Source organism: Dreissena polymorpha, chromosome 13 (assembly GCF_020536995.1).
Source record: "Dreissena polymorpha isolate Duluth1 chromosome 13, UMN_Dpol_1.0, whole genome shotgun sequence".
In the NCBI taxonomy this organism is placed as follows: domain Eukaryota; kingdom Metazoa; phylum Mollusca; class Bivalvia; order Myida; family Dreissenidae; genus Dreissena; species Dreissena polymorpha.
The window spans coordinates 31209519-31230869 of NC_068367.1; the positions used below are offsets into that span (position 1 = coordinate 31209519).

At 34.8% G+C, this 21351-nt stretch overlaps 1 protein-coding gene across 1 annotated transcript; it reads left to right on the forward strand.

The window, feature by feature from the left end:
* The first annotated feature begins 293 nt into the window (after positions 1–293).
* Positions 294–19456, forward strand: LOC127856363 (uncharacterized). Its single transcript, XM_052392507.1, has 9 exons — positions 294–494; positions 1078–1208; positions 1935–2019; positions 3099–3233; positions 11776–12027; positions 12791–12930; positions 13752–13881; positions 14555–14684; positions 17331–19456. The coding sequence occupies exons 1-9, from the start codon at positions 310–312 to the stop codon at positions 17481–17483; spliced, it is 1341 nt and encodes a 446-aa protein (XP_052248467.1). The 5' UTR covers positions 294–309; the 3' UTR covers positions 17484–19456.
* The last annotated feature ends 1895 nt before the right edge of the window (positions 19457–21351 follow it).

The window sequence follows — 21351 nt, forward strand, 5'->3', positions numbered from 1 at the left end:
AGACCCATTTTCGAGTAACCCAAAGGCACTTTTGACAAGCGTTCAGCCTTCAAGACTGAATGGAGGTCATGAATAACTTCCACAAGTAGCTGTGTCTTAGAAGTTAAACTTGGTATTTAATCTTAGGTGGTTACACTATGACTAACAAACAGTAGTGTATAAATGTTTGACAATATCTTCCTGTTTTGAATCACTTCTGAAGCACATGCGCAAACAGATAAACAATTGACCTATTGTTCATTGTACATTGATCAGCAAATCACTAAGCGCCCCGGGCACATTAGTCTTGGCGATTGTCACGACAACATCATGAAGTTAATCAAAGCACTGACCGCATTTGGTTGTGTTTTGTGTGTATCGGGTTCAGGAAGCAACGTGCTGGTGAATCTGTTTCAAACGGAGATAAAGGACTGTATCACCGAGAATGGGATACTGCCAGTCTTTCATAAAGACGCATTTGTGAGACTTATCCTCGCCACGGTTCAGAATGCTGAGTAAGTATGCATGACACGATGCCCATGATATAATAATTTATTCAACTACCTATTTATAATAAGTACCTAAACGCATTGGAACCTTATGCATGTTAAACATAGTAACAATTGTGGGAGCAACGTGTAAATTGATAATTTCTTTATTATATATTTTTTAATCAACCAGGTCAGACCAACCGCTTTTGAATCGCTTAATTGTGGGCTTGCTTATAAAATCTTGTTACACAGGTTCAAATTCATTTAACATGTTTAAAATAGTATATGACTTTTTATGGCACAGTGCGTAACAACATATTTCAGTCTCATCACGTTGGTCAGTTTACCTTCTTGTTCTTGTACGTTATGCGTGCAATCTTAGCCAATCATATAGCTTCTCACCAGTACTTTACAAACATTCCTATGCCAGTAAAACATGTCATTTATTAATCAGATGTAGGAAAACAATTGACTTTGTAAAAACATGTTTTGACCTCAGCACACACGATATGGGTTCCGACTTTTAAAATCAAACTTGACGATTCAGCGCTCTACCAGCTCGCCGGGGTTGTCGAAGTGTGTTAGTTAACCTGTTTTTACTATCCAGGGCATTTCGAAACGTGATGAAATGCGCAGCGTTACGGGTGAAGTTAGATCCGAAGCACACTTTGCACAGCACCATGCATCTGTTTGATATCAACGCCGTTTCAGCCATCGTGAGCAACATGTTTAACAGCAGTAAGTGTTTACTAAGATTTGAGGCGGATAATCCGGGATCTGGGGCTTATGGAGATAACGGAACAGGGGTTTCGTCTGTGAAAATTTAACTCACAAATATTGCATGTAATGAGATTATAATCCCAGATCGTGTGTCTAGGGATCTGATTTATCGGGGCTCCGTTGTATATGTAAGTGAATAACTGTGTCAATGGAGTGGTCTAGTGAACTTAATATCTAGGATTTGATGTCTATTTGGCTGATCATCATGATCATGCTCATGATAATCATCATGATAATCATCATGATAATCATCATCATCATCATCATCATCATCATCATCATCATCATCATCATCATCATCATCATCATCATCATCATCATCATCATCATCATCATCATCATCATCATCATCACCACCACCACCAACCACCACCACCACCACCACCACCACCATCATCATCATCATCATCATCATCATCATCATCACCATCATCATCACCACCACCACCATCATCATCATCATCATCATCATCATCATCATCATCATCATCATCATAATCATCATCATCATCATCATCATCATCATCATCATCATCATCATCATCATCATCATCATCATCATCAACATCATCATAATCATCATCATCATCATCATCATCATCATCATCATCATCATCATTAATATTATTATTTCTAACAGAGCCAATAATAAAAGAATACAATATATTACTTATTTTTTTGCAGCCCGTTTGGATGACTGGAATTGTCTCCAGGGGAGCCTTGTGACGTCACCGTGCGTTGATATGACATCATTAGGGACAAGCTGCCGGTAGGCTCCTTAACAATCATGGTTTATATTTTGAAAAGAACAATACATGCAAGGACAATTATAAAAATCTTTTTGAAATTGCTACATTTAATTCGTTACAAAAGAAAATGATATTTTGTTTAATTGTGATCGAGTAAAAAGAAAAGTTCGAAAACTATAAAGATCTAGACCGCTATAGCGTCAATTGGGAACATTGTTCAACGAATGAGATACTAATTCAATATTTTAATTGTTAGAGCTTTTAAAATCTATGCGTTAATTGCATAAACGGTTTTCTTATTGCTCTTTTCATGTTTGAATAATTTTCATATGTAACATATTTACAGAATGACCGTAGCTTTTGTTTTCAAAAACCCATATATATCCACTGTATGTTTACTTATAATCTACCTACATATTATTAATTAAATGTCGCATGAGACTCGTGACGTCAAAATTAAGACGTCATTTTACAGTGCTGGGTTGGAAAAGCGCTCAGTAAACATTCTTCATCCCACTTTTACAGCGAATTCGGTTGATTAAAGCCCCGTTTATTAAATTTCTGCTAAAAACAACGGCACGACATGACGTCATTTTTTTTCGACAAAATGACGTCATAAATCTAGCAAAATTATCCAGTTAAACTAATTTTGTTTAAATACAAAGGTTACTGAATAAAAAGTGGGATAAATAGAATAATAGATTAGTGCTTATTATATATCTGGTTAATCATGCTCGGCGCGAAAACGAAAAAGCACTTGCCAAGACTCGTGCTTTTTATTTTCTAAACCTCGTATGATACACCTGATCTATAATCAACACTAACCTATTATTCTCTATATACATGTATGTTCAATGTTGCTATCATTTGCTTTTCCATCGACAAATAACACATTTTTTTCTATATACGAGCCCCGCTCTGTGAAAATTTGGCTTAATGCATGTGCCTGTTTAGTCCGCAGAGGCTTATCAGCAACGTCACTTTCCGCCTTATATTGATCTTCTCTAAATTGAAACGAAAATACCATAATAACGGAAAGTATCGCTTAAGCACCTATTTCCCAAAGCGCTTATATTCAATGTAAAATTTGCAACGCCAGGGAGGGTCTTCAAACGGCCAACGCGACTTGCACTCAGTTGATGTCTACGTGGAACTGCACGGGCGCAGTGAACGCCATCATAAAGAACGTCGTCATGCTGATGTTCGGGAAATGCCTCTACGATACCAGTGACATGTAAGAGAACCAACCGCTCACGACTCTTGAGTGTTCAGATTATTAAAGATCATATTTCGACTCAATGTTGTTCGATCATTACAACAATCAATTTTCTTTTATTATAAAACAAGACAAACAAATTAATTCGACGATTTCTGTCGCAACGGAAGTAGAGTCGCTATGTCTTGAAGAGACTTGTTCATAAATGCACTATTTGGAAATGTGACATTGTGCTCATACAAGCGACATAGTACTTAATTTGTTTTAAAGATTTGGTCGTTTGGGAATCAATGCAATCATTTCAAGTATATTTGTTTTATAACTATATTAAAAAGATGTAAAACAACTAGTTAATAATACGGAAATCGGTGAACAGGTCTCATAAAACCCCTTTATTCTTTGTACCCCCGTTGTTTCGTTTATTTTATATAAAAAAAATGGACCTGAGTGGTGTGCTGATATTAACCTTGGGGCATTATAAACTATCACCTAAAACCCTCACATAAAGTTGTCATGACCTTAAAGCACCAGAACATGTGTACGTCAAATCAGTGTCATTAAATGATTTTTATAGAGCGTTTTAATGCGGTGATCCCAGTTTTAGTCATTTTTGTTTATAGTTGGGTGTTCTCATACAAAAGAAGCGGATTAAAACACTAATTCATCTCCTTAAACAGTTTCTGAAGATAAATTGTTTACTATCTTTTATAAACAAAAAAATCCAATCAACAATACACTTGTTTGAATAATTAAGATATTGAAAGATAATTCAATGCTATGTCACATATATACGCAAGTCACTATATGCTAAAAACACCACATTTCTCATACTTATCGCAACAGAATTAAAAGCTTATGTTGTGAAATTTGCCAATTACGTAAAACAACGTATCGAAAGTCTAGAAAATTATAACTGGAGGAAACAATCGAAAAATGACACGAAATGCTAGGTCCTAAGACTAATAATAAATTAAATATTATAATACATGTAGTATTATGCTATACAAAAACGCACAATATGAGATCTTCCAACGAATAACTGAACTATTTTCACAGCTGATATGGTGATATATATCATCCAAAATATATGCAGTAAACATACAACAACTAACGTATATTGATATGTTAACGACCGATAGTGACTTATATAATGCAAACAAACGTGAGTGGGATAAACTGATACTTGTAATTTGATAGTAAACCTTTATTAGACAAATGACCATGCCCTATTACCAGGGATACTTTTATAGACGTTTTTTCATGAAGTTGTCAGAACTAAGCGTTCTTTTTCGGGACAACGCAACATCGGTTGATTATTTTATAGACAATTCAAAATTAAAGAGGTCAGATGGTAAACAATAGCACTCTAGAGCATATAATAGTTCTAACTTCAATATACAGTAAAGGATTTACACATAACTTGGCACACTTGTTAATCTATATCAGCTTATGTTTATTTAAAAAAAACACGTATATCTACTACAAAGGTCAAGGTCGTACTACACGGTCAAATGGTATGCGAAGTTGAATTGATCCAAAATGTACCATATTTAACTGTTATTAAAACTCTTTAAGGTCTCCGGGATAAGTTATGGCCCTTAATTTACAAGTAGGGAAACTCACGAATAACGTGGTACGATTAGAGCATCCGCATGTCAAGTCATAAGCATGTATTTAAATTCCGCAAGTGATCAACCTATTCCTGGTTTTCAACTATTTGCAGCATTTCCTCTTATTATTTCATGTTTTGACGAATTTGAAGAAATATATTATACAACGGAAAAGGAATGCTATTTTTATATTGCTAAATATCTCGAAAAAAACATTGCTAAATAAAATGTGAATCGCTTCGTAAGTGTAGATTTGATATGTCGTGCATTTACAAATTGAAAATATTATTTTATAATCAAACAAATAAATGAGTAAAAGTATATGTTTACTTCTTCGTTGAGAGGTCTGTTACTTGTCTTGCAAATATATATATTTAACTGGTTTGACTGCAGTTGATGATCACTTTATTGTGCATACAGTTATGCCAATCGACTATGAAGTAGATGTTTTCAACAGCAGTCTTATTTGTTCACAAACGCGGAAGCCAATCGCGGAAAAGAATTCCAAATGCCTCTTCACATAATGTTTTTTGTTTCTGTCCTGCAAAAACTCGTGTTTCAATCCATCGAGGCAGTACTTGAAAAATACTTGTTATGATTTCCGGTATGTGTTTACTTAAGCGACTCATCTTATAGATAAGACGATTTAAGAAGTCAACATTCAAGAGTAAATCCTGTAAACTTAATTGGCGTCGCACTGAAGTGCGTCGACTAGTATGTAATACGTTTTTTTTCGCTTATGGGAGAAGTTATTTTACGGATCTATTTATATATTTTCGTTGTCAGAATATCTTGCATAGTGGTGATTTTTTGTGTAAATAAGTGTAAATAAGTACTGCATTTGTGCCTATTACATTTACTACAACATTTATTGCCAATAATGCAAAGCTAATTGTTTTAATTAATAACTGATCACAGGGACTGGGCAATAATAACAGATCACAGGGACTGGGCAAATACGCGAACCGGTGAAACTTTCTGGTTTTGTATAAAAACAAAACTTCTTTGTTCCACTATCCTTGCAACCCCTAGTTACTAATAAAGGCGCTATAGAGCGCGAAGCGCGACATGTATTATTAATTGTAATAATGAGTCTTGATAAAGGAAGCAGCCGCTGATCAATGGTGAGCACCATCACAGCACCCCAGTCTCATTACTATCAAGTCCTGCTACAGGTGTTTTTTTAAGAACCACATATATAAGGCCGCAGGCCTGACCCGTATCTTGCCAGTGGTATGGACCCTTTGGTATGGACCTTTAACCCCGCTCACTATCCAGCGTTTAAACTTCCGGGTTTACATTTAAACCGACTATTAATAGCTTATTAATATCTTAGTTAGAAGGTGATTTTTCAAGCGGTTCCGTAGTGTAGTGATTACACGCGCGCTTCACATGTGAGAGGCCCAAGGTTCGAGCCCCAGTAGAATAAAATTAGTTAACTTTTTGTTTTGATGTAGACATTTTAGTTTAAATAAATATGCTGTTTTATTGTAACCATTTTTTTTTTTTTTATGCCCATGAAATATATGTGTGAGAGTGTGGGGGCGGTCGTAAACACATTAAAACTTTTAACAGTGTTTTCATAACAATGAGTACTCAACCCCTACCGTAAATAAGCAAAATATAAATAAGTTCAGAATCATCTCCCCTTGAAGTTGACAAAAATATGAAATTACGCTTACAAGATGAAGCAGATTTTTTAAAACCTATACAGTTCTGTTCCATTAATGAAAATTGCACACGGATGCCAGTAAAAAAAGGAAACCAATGTAAATAAAATGAACTATGAAATATTTGGGAGTAACAACACAAAATCATAGATAATGGTTATTTGGGGATTATAACACAACATCGTAGATAACGGTTATTTGGGGGATATAACACAAAATCATAGATAATGGTTATACCAGTATCTTTTTCTATTGTGTTTAAAATACTCGGCCAATATATATTAATATTTACAGTAGAAAAAAATCGTTCCATGTAACTTCATTTAGTGCCTTTTACACTGAAATTCCCAACGCCCTTTGATCTTTGCATCAATACTTATCTTGTACATACATGCGATGATAAAACTATGTCACCGTACTAAAGATGAAATTATGAATTTGCGCCCCTCGTGTTCTTAGCGCGACCTGCTTTGGCATTGGTTCGTTCTCTTTTGGAAAAATACAAAAAATCTAGAAGCTGGACCAGAAGCCATTAATTTTACCAATGCAGCATTTGGTTTATTTAGAAAGAAATCGTTTTATGTCATTTGTTATTTAATTTTGAAGATATTTGATCGTCCCACAGGCAACATAAAACATTCATTGACTTTTTAAAACTAAACAATGTCACAACTTATAATGGTTTAGACGTCTCCGATTGAGATGTGTTAGTATATTTATGCACTTTTGTAGATCAATTAATTTTCGCTGAATCGAACTACTGTGCCCGATTTTTTAAACTAAGGCGAGGAATGATGGACACAGATATAAAATCTACTCAACCTTTACAGTTTGATTGGAATGCATAAGATAAATCTCAAACTTTAAAATTCAAATATATATGAATATCTTATTGCAAAGGTTACATATTTATGAACAGTCTAGATCCCTTCTACCGCTATGCTTTCCATTTACTATTCCCTTGTCTCAAAAGGTTTCTCCTGTCGAAACAGATGCAGATTGGATTGGTTTGCTTTAATCGTTTATTATAATTTCAATAAGGTAAAAACATTAACATATTCTGCACTTAATACTAGTATAATATAAATAATATATACCGAACACAAACACTTGAAACGCGTCATAAAGTGATTTTCAAAATTCAACAGAAATTGAGCATAATCTGCTATAATGTTTGCCTAGTTTGCCTAAATCGCATAATATATATATATATATATATATATAATACCGAATAAAAACTTTTTGAGAGCATCAAATTAACATTGTGATGCACATTAAGCAGGAAAGAGTATGACTTAAGTGCAAAATAAATCGGCCAGGATTAATGTTTACAATGACAGGTTATGAAGTTCATGTCAAGAAAAAATATCTTACCGAGTAATAAACTTAAATATAAGCAAGGGTTTTAACTTAAATGCCAGAAATTGTTTTCAGTATAATTAGTTATATCATGTTGCTAAATATTTACATGTAAGAATGTGTTGTTGGCCATATTATTAAATGTTAAGTATATGATGATGTTGATTTTAGAACAAGCTGACACTGGTATTACCAAAATGTCTCTAAAGTGCTTTTGTTCCTGGGATTTCCAACTGTGGTGACTGATCACATGTCAACTTATTTAAATATCAAAATCAAGGATAAGCCTATCCAACATCTGTAACAAGTCTATGACATTTAAGAATTGTAAACTTTGAAAAATATATTTTAATAAATTAAGCAACTGCAAAGAATTGTAACAATGCAGCCACGTTAAAATGTCCAAACGACATGAACGATATCATTCAATTGCTACTATAGGATATTGCATTCCCTTACTTTTATGTTCGCACAAGATCAGCGTTGCATGGTAACAGGTAATTTACAATTCAAAAATTATAATTAAATTATTAAAATAAATAATTAAAGCCTTTTTCGTCTGCTTAATTTGGGACAATTGCTCATATGAGGTGCGCCATGATCATATTAGAACATTTTTTGAAGACTAAACACACGTGTAGGAGTATTTAAAATGAGTTGAAACCCATGATATATTCGATTTCCTTGGGCTCAAACAAGAACATTGATTATAATATTGGCTATCAACGACAAAATAGTAATGCAGCGCTTCCTATGCCGATGTTTATATATCGTCGAAAGGTGGCCACACCGGACGTTATGAAAAAAGTCAATTGTATGATCGCCAAACAAATTCCTCTGACCAAGCTTGAGATGTCGTCTATGTAAGAAATCTTAGGAACTGTGTAAACCTTATCACCAACTCATTGGAAGCAAATAATTCAAAGTTCATCAGCTTACCAGTACGCAAATTAGAAAGATGAGGGATAGATGGTGTCTGTTATACATGAAACTTAGAGGTGGAAAATGGAAGAACTGTGTTACCTCTGATGAGGAAATGTTTTATTTAGGTGGATCGCACGGGCAACGCAAAGTTTGCTACATTAATAAAGGCGAAACAGTTAGCGACACACTAAGTGCGTTAAGCGGGACTCTTTCGCCAAAGGTTTCATCGCATGGGCTGGTGTCTCTTTTAGGGAGAAAAATACCAGAGATTCGCTTTATCAACAAAGAACGTAAGTTAACAGCAAGTTCTATATGAATAAGGTATAGAATCCATTTCTTCGGAATGACATTCCGAAACTGTTTCCAAAGGGTCTTACGTCAATAGTGTTCCATCAGGACAGTGCATCAAGCCACCAATTTCTTAAAAAGGGGAAAATGATCTTTATTGCCTTTGTTACAGGTCTTAACAAATCTCTTAAGGACGAGTGTAGAAATTTGTACCAACATATTATTACCAATACTCTCAAATCGTGGCCAACAAGGTGAAGGCTTATTTACTCATGTCAAGGGTCTCATATTGAACACTAGCTTCAATAAAAGTACACTTGACGTTCTTACTTTTGCGTAATGGATTTTGTTCAAATATAATCTGGGGCCAAGCTTCTCGTATCTGATTAAGTTCAATTATAACTGACTGCCTCACAGGAGGTCCGAAATCGTATGTAAGGGCACAGTTGTGTAATTGTATTATTTCAATGTGAAAAAAACAACACTAATAAATACAAACCACACATTTGTATTATAAATCAAATTATTTATATGTGAAGACAATGATTCCGTTGATTTTACATTTAAAGTGTATATTAAGGTCGCGAAAATATACTTGACAAACCCCTGATTGTGAATAAATACAAAGTTAACTAAATTTGCTTCCGGTAAGGCATTTGTATCTTCACAAAATTCAAGTGTTTTAAAGCACATATTTGTTGTTGATCAAAAACAACATCAACAAACAATTTTTTGCGTCCGGATACTTCTATGGTACACATCCTCGACATATAATGCTGATGACATTGCCAACATGTGTTAATTTTTGGCTTTTCAACGATTTGTTTCTTAACGTTGAACTGTATCAATATTACTTATTAAACTAATATATAATTTTGATAATAAAACGTTTTCAATAAGTTTGAGGTAGAAATGCAAATTGACTGGACTAATGGTTAGACGATTATTTACGGGGCCAACAAACATACTTCGTCCTTAAATATATGTAAGTTAATCATTTGCAGTCAATTAAACGTTGTTGAATAGTGTGATTATAGTTCTTATATCATCGGACTTAACGACTGTTTGGGGAGACCTTGGTAAGAAATAGACTTGCTAAGACTTTTCCTTCTCTACGAATCATAACACTCCAAAGATATAAAGATTCTAATAAAATGTTGACCAAACAAATGTTGAAAATGAGATTAGCATATTGAAAATTTAAACCATTTTATTCGACTACAATCGCATCGGAAACACTTGCTTTTCTGGAGGGCTTGGTTTCCAATGATCATGTAGGCCGCTGTCTTCAATTATTCCAAAATAAAAAAAACATGGCGAAAATACCATAAAATCTTAATTGAATGGGTGGGTATCAGTGATAAATCAGAAAACATGTCATGGCAATAGCAGACCATTGAAATGTGCAAACAACCAAGTAGATTGTGACTGAAATCTTCCATACAAAGGGTTTTTAAAAGACAAATATTGCGTGTCGTTCTTCCTCCATCATTTTTCTTGCAAGCCACATTGGTTAACACAGAAGGCAATTAGGTGTTGAGTGTTTAAAGTTTTATTTCGCTGGTATGTTCTATTATGTTTTGATTCTTTATTTATGAAATCAATTATTGTTCACATGCTTATACAATTACTTTAACAAAATTAAAGATGAATGTTTACATCTTATTACGATTGCCAGACTGTTACTCTGAATAATATACCACTATGAAAAACTAAGTTTTATCATTCATTTTGTCATGCTTTTAATACCAAATTTAACAATTGTAAGAAATAATATTATGTTAATCAAATACATTTAAGTTAATGTTATAATTTTGAAAAGTTTACCCAAACTAATTTATAATTTGACTTTTTGCCTGCGATATTTCGTGCTAAATATACGCCAAAACCGCTCCTCGGACACTTGAGTACCGAAATAAAACATTTCTGGGGGAGCATTCCCAATATCCTATAAAATTCGGCATACATATTAATTATAACAAATCTATGCCTTTCGCTTAATGAGAGATTATCGAGTCAGTTGCAAGGCATGGGACGCATCGTCTGTCTTTTGTGGACTATCGATATATTGGTTGTTTTATTGAAACGATGTGAGTTTAAACCATGTGATAATATGTTCTTCTAATAGTATGCTGTGTTATTGCCATAGTATGCTGTGTGTTTGTTTTGATATGATGTGTGCTTGTTTTGGTATGATGTGTGCTTGTTATGGTATACTTCGTGTTTGTGATGATATGCTGTGTGAATGTGATGATATGCTGTGTGTTTGCCCAAAGATCTATAAGTCGGAAAATAAACCACTGCTCAAGACGTATGATTGTTTATTTAAATATCTTTGGTTTGCCATAGTGTGCTGTGTGTTTTCCATGGTATGCTGTTTGTTTACCATGGTATGCTTGTATTTTCCATGTTATGCTGTTTGTTTTTCATGGTATTCTGTGTGTTTGTTGTACTATTCTGATGGTTATTTTGATTCGCAGCACTCAGATTTTGACAAAGATCACGTAAAGGGTGCGTTCTTTGTATGACGTAAACATTAGATCTTTGACAAGAACCGAGTGTTCCGAATAAAAATAAACTTATATCATAGCGAATGAAAAGGGCATCATGTTAGATAACCCCGCAATATAGTACATCAAACACACAACATACAATCACAAACACACAGCATTAAATGACACACATTCTTTTGTATTCTAAACTACACAGGAGCACAACCTTCACCAAGACGACGGTTCTTACCATGGATCATTTACCTGCGACCTCACCTGTTCCGGACATGGGGCTGAATTTCCAGTCAGGGTTTGTGAAGTGTGTTGAGGAAATGTTCGCCTCAGAGTTTATGAGTCTTCCATTTCTTTTCCCACCTTCACAGCAGACGCTGAAAGACAACTTGATTGCCGCAGATAAGGGTGTCGATGTCACGGCCAGACACGAGCGTATCAAGGGAATATTCTGCAGGTGTTCATTTGTTTTGTTAATAACTTATTCAATGTGTTTTTACGTAACAGTTGTTTCTATGAATGGGGGAGGAGGGCAACCGACCAAGCTGAATTTGACAATTGGTGTTTGTGAGGTCCAATCCATCATGCCATCGGATGTAATAAATATCGTACTCTCAGTATATCGGTACATTTATTGCGGTATATCTATATAGATTCAATATGCAGGTTTCAAGTTCAATGTTGACTAAATGTCAAATAATGTAAGACACTACATTAGTTATACTTTTCATTGATTTACCAAGTTATTTAACAAACGCACTTTTAATTTTAATATTGGCATCAAGCCTCCGTGTCGTAAAACTACTTCGAAAAACTTAGGCGCACATGGTTGCTTGATGCTTCCGGTGACCGTAGTATATTAACATTTCAGAGCTCCAGGTGGTGTACTATTTTTAGAAACGCGTAAAGCAGGAGTAAAATATTTCGCAGGAAAAAAATATTTTGCTTAGCGAAAACACCGCTGTTGGTAAAACTTGACAAAAACACATACCGTTAGTGCCTGTTAACTTGCTTTGTAATATTGCATATAAACGGGCACAGGCTAATCAGGGACGGCACTTTGCGTCTTATGAAAGTTTTCGTTCGAGTCTATTCTAATCCAATTTGGGCGGACAGTGTTGTCCCTGATAAGACTGCATGTTCTGCACAGGCTAGTCTGGGACGAAACTCTACGCAAATGGATTACGCCAAGTTTTCACAGAATGCGGCTCATTTTTTAGCAAAGTGGCGGACTGGACGTCATGTGTTCATAATCGTCTGCGGACGGACACCGGAAATAAGATCAACAGATTGCTAAGCGCGTTCTTCAACATGGATGGTCTCGGGCTACAGATGAAAACATACTGTGACAAAAGTCATCGTGAGTTGCAAATATTTTCAAGATTTATTAAACAGGAGTATCTATGGTTAATTCTTTTACTATGTCATGTCAGATTGGGTATTTTCGACGTACGGGTATTTTCGACTTTCACACATTTTACGGTATGAAAACGAGTAGTCGTTTTTTTGTATTTAATTAGTTAGTTAGTGCACGATGGATAAACACAGATATAGGATTAAAAATTACTGGATGTCGCGCGGGGCCGTTAGGCCTCGCATGTCTCTGGATAATCAAACTATTGGATGGACTTTTGAAAGCGTTGTGTTACAGTTTAAACAGCAAAAGTAAATATCAATGAAATTTTCGCAGAGTTGTATGAGTATTTATTCCATTGCATTTCGCCACAAAAGGTTAACAATATTTAACATGTTAACCGTTGGTATTTTCGTTTATGTTTGGTGGTAATATATTTGTATGCAATAAACAACATTTATTGTATGTATATGTTTACATTTAGACGGATAAAACATTATTAATACAATACACGAGAGTCCTCTGAACAAAACTAAAATGTGATTTCGTAGTTTTACAAACAATGCAGAATTTGTTTTCAATAAAATCGAATACTCAAATCGGCATTTAAGATAAGCATATTCGTCCCATTTTCAAATATTCAAATATTCGCTGTTTAACCTACTTTCTATTTTATCAGCGTTTTGATTAACATACTTGCATGTTGGTTCTAACATTTCTGGCATTTTAGAAATCAACAACTCTCCTTCATTCGTATAAATAACACACCAGTCATAAATGCGTGACATACTTTTATTACTACGATTTTAGCTCGTCATTTATTTCAGAGGTCACATCGATGTACGCCTGCACGTTGACCAAGACAAAGAACAGCACGTGCAATGGGGGTCTCGAGGATGTGCTCGATGACATCAGCACAAAACCTTTTGACCCGAACCAATATGGCGAGAGATGTGGGTAAGAACGTGTACACGTAGTTTATATACCTTAAATTGTACAGTGTAAACCTATCTATTTTAGCTCGATTGCATCGGAAGCCTGAGAGGTTTTGAAGCGCACTCGAGTCCGTTTTTTGGGTAGAGCCAGTACTTGGAGTCTTTTGGGGAGATCTAAAGAGCGATCCAACAGTTGGGTCGAACCCGTTACATACCGTTCGCTAGGCGTACACCTTATCCACTACGCCACGGCGACCTCGAAAATACCTTCAATACAAATATGAGGTCAAATTTCCCCAGAACAAACTTGTTAATGGGCTTTATTGGGCGTGCATTATTTTAATTAATCAGAATTTAGGCCTAAAATTAATGCAGGGACTTACTACATGAGTTATATATACATGTATGGGTTCATACCAAACTATTAAAACAAGCCAAAAACTAAAGAACTACATGGGTCTATCGCACGGCTGAGAAACTCGATCAAAGCTTTACTCAGCAGTTAAACTTGTTAATCTTGGGTGCTTTAAAGCGGTTGCCTAGTGTATTGGACCACTTAGTCCATTTAGATACAGCCGCGCCCTGAGTCAAAAAGTTAACACATATTCATTCGCCCTTTCGTCGTTACCAATCACACCAGATATGGTCTCTTGAACTGAATATTGCGTATAGGTAATTCTTATATTTTATTTCAGAGAGTTGCGACGAAGGATTAGCTGTCGTGTGTCAGAGCTAGCCGGATGTGACCTCGACTATGGTTCAACTATGGACAGGTTTCTGAATGGTCTGTTAAAAGAGGACTGCATAGCGGGGGCCAACTTTACAGTGAGCTTCTTTCTACGTTTGTTTGCGTGATCTTATTTTGCCGTTTCTAACACTTTTAACGTCGACAATAGCACTTGGCAGAGCTGGGCTGAAGCCTATAATCAGCCCGCCACCGACATAACGGCCCGAGGGCCATAATGCGGCAAGAGCCGATTATAGTTGTCTGGCCCAGTTCTGCCATGTGTTTCGCTAATATTACACACTCTCCTATTTTGTTCATTTTCTTACATTTATTACAGAACCGGCTTTCCGTACTTTAACTTTCGCTCAATTGATTAAGCAATTTATGACGCATCTCATGAGAGGCAATTTCGAAGACGAAACACAAGTTTAAGCTAGACTCTCTGGATTTTAGGGACAACCATTCGGACGTAGTAGTTTTTTTTATATAATAGTTAAATATTTTTAAGCATCGAAAGAATCAAAAACTTATTTCGGATTGTGTGTTTGTCGAGCATCATTGGAAGTTTTTATTTGAGAAAATAAAAATCGCTCCAACAAGTCATTCGATTTTGTATATGGTATTTTTGTCAGACTGGTTAGCATTCGATAAATCGTTTAATTGTGTGATGTATAATAAATTTATAATAATGGATGAAAGAACATCAAATTGAATAGCTTATTATTGTGATTTCATAAGCACTGGATTACAAATATAATCGAGGTAGTGTGTCTTACTTAATAAGTAAATTGTGTTGTTTGATGAGTCTTATTTAAGCTTATGTAGTGTAATTAACCGTTTCAATCGATATTTTTTCATCCCAATTTTGCGCTGCGCTAAATTATCATTATTTTCGATTCTTTCGTTGATTTGTGGCTTGATTTTATTGATCACCGATTGCTGATACTGAATTTGGACGCCATTTTGTTCAGTTGATCTGATTCTTTTCAGATAAGAAAAATCGGCTCGGCTAGGCGATACTATTACATTGGCCCGCTAGTGACAGGGTGCAGGATCAACGGGGTTTTTAGGGGTTTAACCACGGGCTGGACAGAATGTAAACACACCGTTAAGAACTTTATTTTTGCAATCATATTAAGTTATTGAAATACATTTGCAAACATATTTATTACATAAAAGTCTTTCTTGCTGTTTATGCCGGTATCTAAAGATTAAATCCTTGAAAACGTCTGAAATCGGTGCCAAAAATTCACGTTGCGTGCTGCATAACCGTGTAGTTTAATGTTGTACGTAACGAATTGTTTGGCAAACAACATCGGCTTATAAAAAAATGCTTTAAAAGTTATTTGAAAAGAAGCACCGGTGTGTTTACACCCAATAAAGTTCAATTGTGAACTCCACAGAGTCACGTGATCCTTCACCCTTGATAAGAATAACGCGTCGTCATTTTGTTACTATTTATAGTTACACTATGTAATATGCATACGTATCACCGCGGTAGGTTTACCTACTCATTTTTTTTGTCACGGGATGCTTTGCCTTTTAAATATGATATCCTGTGTATATTCGGTACCCTTTCTTATGCCAGTTACTGATAACTATTTATACAGTACAGGAAGGAAAGTATGGCCGTAAAAAAAATTAATCACAAACCCCAAATTATGCGACCGTGCTAGGATTCGGACTCAAGTATCATGGACTAACGGTCCGATGCTCATCCAGGCCATGTTATACATGCATATAATAAGAGTCTCTTTGCGATAGAAATAGGCTTAATGCATGTGCGTAAAGTGTCGTCCCAGTCTGCAAAGTCTAATTAGGTACGACACTTTACGCCTAAACTGGATTCTCGTTTACAACAAATTTCCTTTTACGGGAAAATTACCTTCAAAGAGGACTAGACAGGCTAATCTGGGCCGACACTTTACGCATATGCATTAAGTCCTAATTTACCAGAACGAGGATAATATATAAATAGAAAATTTATTATTTGGAGAACAAAATCATTTATGCCCAATACAAAAAATAGTTCGGCATTAAAAAGTGCCAGCATTCCAGGACAAGCCCTGGGTGGAGATTATACTTTAGGTACCCGGTTTCTTTGCTTTCTGATCAGCATCCACGCAAAAACAAAAAAGTTGTGAAAACATTTTCATGGTACAGACGGATCTGGGTTATCATACCCATAATTTTAAAACGTCTCCGCTGCTATTCAATGGATTCGCTTGAATTTATCTTAATTCAGAAACACTAACCACCTTTTTGGATAAAACAACTCCTATAAGAGCTTGTTTGACATTTGACTGTTGAGTACTTCGGCGATGTTGTTTCTGTAACAAAAATCAATTCCAACATAAATGAGTTTCATAATGCAAAAATGGGTCTTATATTATATGCAGCCAGCACTGCTCCAGACCATTCTGTGCAGTAGCGCAGACTGGTCAGTAGCTACCACGTCCACTAATGATGCTTAACGTACCTTAATAGCGGGCATGGAAGCTCCTAACCCGACTGCGTGGATTCGCAGGCTGGTCTGGAGCTTGGATTGCCGCATATAGCATAAGACCCACATGACTCGGCTCATATCTGAGTTGCTTTCTAACATCTTAATGTCAATGTCACAACTGTACAGTAATGCCTCACGTTACTTTGCATTCGTTCAGTAACACTTATTATACCAGCCATTGCTTTAAGTTGATATACTGGATACAGAGTCTAGTAAAGTTTGTCTGTTTCAATGTCAGGAAAGCGTCGACAATGGAGGTAGAGGCGACTCGACCTCGAAGCCGTCGGGTCAAGGAGGCCGGAATGGCGCTGGCTCTAACAAGGTCGCACTTAGTCTGCCCTTGACCTTAGCGCTGATTGCTGTTGGTTTCGTATCCTTGATGAGACAGTAAAAGTGTGCATTCTAGATACGTTATTGATGTAGATAGATTGTCTTACAGAACTATCCAATTGTTTTGCCCGAAAGGTAACTTTAAATCCGTTAAGGTATTTATTGAAAACTTTAAATATTGATGTATCATACCACCGCATTGATATCTGCCTGATATAACGTTGTCTGATATATATTTTATATCACGGTCAACAGGAAGTTTTTATATCAGTCATGTGTGGAGGATAGTCATATTACTCGAAATCAACTATAAAGTAATCATTTTTAGTAAAATCAAATCATATTCAGCAAAACAAACAATATGATACCAAGATGTAATATATTTTAAACACAAAATGCAACACAAACAGCAAAAAACATTTTTTACATATATTAAGCGCGCGTGCTCATGACGTCATTATTAAGACGCCAAACAACAAAATTCTGATTCTTTCCCGCTAAAACTGCAGCTTTTTAGCGATTTTTGCATTATTTCTTTAATATCGGGGACGTAGAGGTATGATAAACAAAAAACAGGTTGCTGTCTGATCTTTTTGTAATATATCATGCTCGGCACGATAAAATAACGGCTCGGCAAGCCTCGCTGTTATATTATTCTAAGCATTGCCTGATATATTACAAAAAGATCAGGCAATAACCTGTTATTCTCTATATATTGATGATAGATAAAAAGCAGTGCCCAAGAATAACGAAATATTACTTAAGCTAACACCTTATTCAAATTTGCTGACAAGAATATTAAGTAATCCGGCATGGAGATATGGAATAAAATCTTCCATAATACAACTCTTAAAGACTTGGTATGCGTCTTAAAGTTACCATCTTAGGACAAATGCCCAATTGTAACTATATACATTTTATAAATATTTTGTATCTTGTTTAATATTTTGATTATAAATACGTTCTTTATCTGAATGTACATGTAACACATTTTGTACACTGTTATTCTTTATTGATGTTATTATTATTTCGATTATTATAACATAGCTTTCATTTTTTTCTCTTGATCTGACAAAATATTTATGCTTACAAGTATTCATATTTGTATTTATTCTTTCGTATGTCATCTTTTTAAAAGAAACCACATATTTATTAGAAAATATTAAATACATTTTTTCATAATTGCAGAAAACTTTTTATTATGAATCTAAACTTATACACTATTTTCAAAAAATAAAAGAAAATGATACTACTTTTCATAATATAATACTTACACACACACAAATAAAATCCTACCAAACCCGGTAGGATTTTCTTGTGATGGCAGAGATTGTATGTGAAAGCATGGAACGACAACTCTGCTTGGAGATCGTAAACGCATCTGCATTGTCACATAAATACATTGTATTGAATTGTTTTCTGTTGGCGTACTATCGTTTTCTGTTATCGTCTGATAAGAACTTACATCTGAAGTTACATTATTATTGTAATACAGTTTCTTATCAGAGTTTGTTGGTTATAATTATAAACCAAATTATAAGTTGAAGATTATGATCAGATAATCTGTCAATTTTCTAATGTTGAATTAATTTACTGTTATATATTATATGTGGACATTTTTTATTTCATTGTTCTGGTTTAAAAACCTAATTTAAAATAAGATTGCCATAGTTTAAATGTAAATAATACTTAAATATAAATTTGTTGTCTAAAGTAGCTACCTTAGTATTAGAATTATTATAGTTATTTACAGACATATTCACCTGTAAACATTCTTGATATCTATGGTCGAATGTTTTTCTAATAACTGCACCTTTAGATCTTACCGTTTTGAAGTACAAAATACTCCTCCGTGTAGGAAATGATCTTAAACATCATAAATGGATCGAACTAAATATACATAAAGTTTGCTACACACGCTTTTAAAGAAATATTTTTCATGTTTAAATTGTTCATATCTACTTGAAATAGTTTTGCTGCCTATTGATCAACTTATGAAAAAAATAACTGTAAATAAAATCGTATGTACATTTATTTATCTTGTCATGTTGTTGTTGATTTCTCAACACGTTTTCATTCAGATTAGGTTGTTTAACGCCCGTCATGAAAAAACGGGTCTAATGTCACATTCGGCCTGCTTAAGTCAAGATAGCCTGCGTAATCGCGCAGTCTGTGCAGGAGCTGGACTGTCCGCTAATGAGACCATAAAACCTTGCGTGCATTTATAGCTGACAGAGTAGCTCCTGGCCAGACCGCACGACTTCGCAGGTTGGTCTGGAGCTACGCTGGCCGCATGTGGCATAAGACCAACTTTGGCATGACACGGCTTGCTCATTATTAACACTATTAATTTACCAAAATGAATTCTACAACAAAACAACCAAGAACAAAGGGACAAAGATGCTCATTATTGCTCACCAGAGAAATGTTTTGAATGTTGATTTAGAGAAGTAAACTTTTGAAGTAATTTTGCTACGAGAGTTTATATTTAACGTACCCCTTGCAGGGGAACATTAAAACAATATTACATACCAACTATTAGTCCTTTAGACATTGTTAATTCACATGAAATTTAATCTACTTTTTTTAATGAAATTGTAGTTCTGGTGGCCTATATAAGAAGCAGTTAAGACGAATTTTAATAGCTTATACGAGGTTCGCCCAATTATCATTTTGAGAAATTTGTATAATTTGACTAGGGGTTCAGAAGAATATGTCGATTGCAGTTAACTGACGACAGCCAATGACACAAAACTACAGAGCACTGAAGACACGGACCACAATATCTCACCATTAGCACTTCGTGTTCAGGTGAGGTAACCACAGCAACACATGTTTCCCTGTAAAATATTAAGTCCTGTACCTGGTATGTGGACCCGTTTGCAAAATGTAGTTTGGGGTTTTTTACTCAGTGGAATTGAGTTTATGGGTTTGTAGGCATGCAAAAAACCGAGGTGCTTGTCTGGCATCATTCCACGTTTTTTGCTATAATTATCGATTTAAAATGGTCGCCATTGACATAATACAATTTTTACTTTTATTTACCGGAACAACAATATACATTTATAATAAATAGATATTCTGACTAAATATATTGTGTAGGATAAATTGTTGTTATCAACGTATCTTTTCAAAGTCAGAATGACCTTGAAACGGCATGTACAAGGTCATTTTGTCATAAATACCGCTCAGTCCGTTGATTCTCTAATTCGTTGATTTGCTGAATTGACAGCTTCAATTTTAATAAAAAGTAACGCCTATTTATGCAGTTTTAAATTGTCAAATGTTTATTTGCATATGGAATTTGCAATTAAATCTATAAAAATATGCAATAGAACCATTCTTCTTTATAGATAATCATTTAATTTTATTATTATTAGTGCATTATGACTGCAAACATTGTTCCGATCATTTTATTTACAAAAGAGGGAAAGTCACGGTATTGCAAAATGCGAGTTTGTTTACCACAGCTTGCTGGCTGCTATTTTGATAAACTTTGGTTTATTTAGTTTGTTCTTGTGTTTGATTAATTTACTTTGTTGGTTTGATTCTAGTGTTAAATGTTTACATTTCTACGATCTCTGATTATCAGAGAACATGTCAATGCACTATCTTTTTTGAAATAATACAGACAATACAGACATCAGATTTTCTAGCAATTTTCAGTATTTAGGAACAGTTGATTTTAGACCATGAATACAGAAAGAACTTAGAATTATATGTTATAGTAATAACAGTTTTATTACGATTATATTGTTATCACGTGTGAAATAAAAACAAATAAAATTATATTATAAAAAAAGGAAAGATAACGAACGAGAACATTTGGTAGAGTCAAATCAGTCTATTCAAGGTTATAAGAGCTAGTGTATTTTTGGAAACTATTGAATAACCCAGCAGTTGGTTACTTTGGAATCTAAAATATCTTC

Coding starts and splice junctions, on each gene's coding strand:
- LOC127856363 (XM_052392507.1), top strand. CDS start 310: ATGAAGTTAATCAAAGCACTGACCGCATTTGGTTGTGTTTTGTGTGTA. Junction 3,234..11,775: donor CTCTACGATACCAGTGACAT/GTAAGAGAACCA, acceptor TAAACTACACAG/GAGCACAACCTTCACCAAGA. Junction 12,931..13,751: donor ATACTGTGACAAAAGTCATC/GTGAGTTGCAAA, acceptor CATTTATTTCAG/AGGTCACATCGATGTACGCC.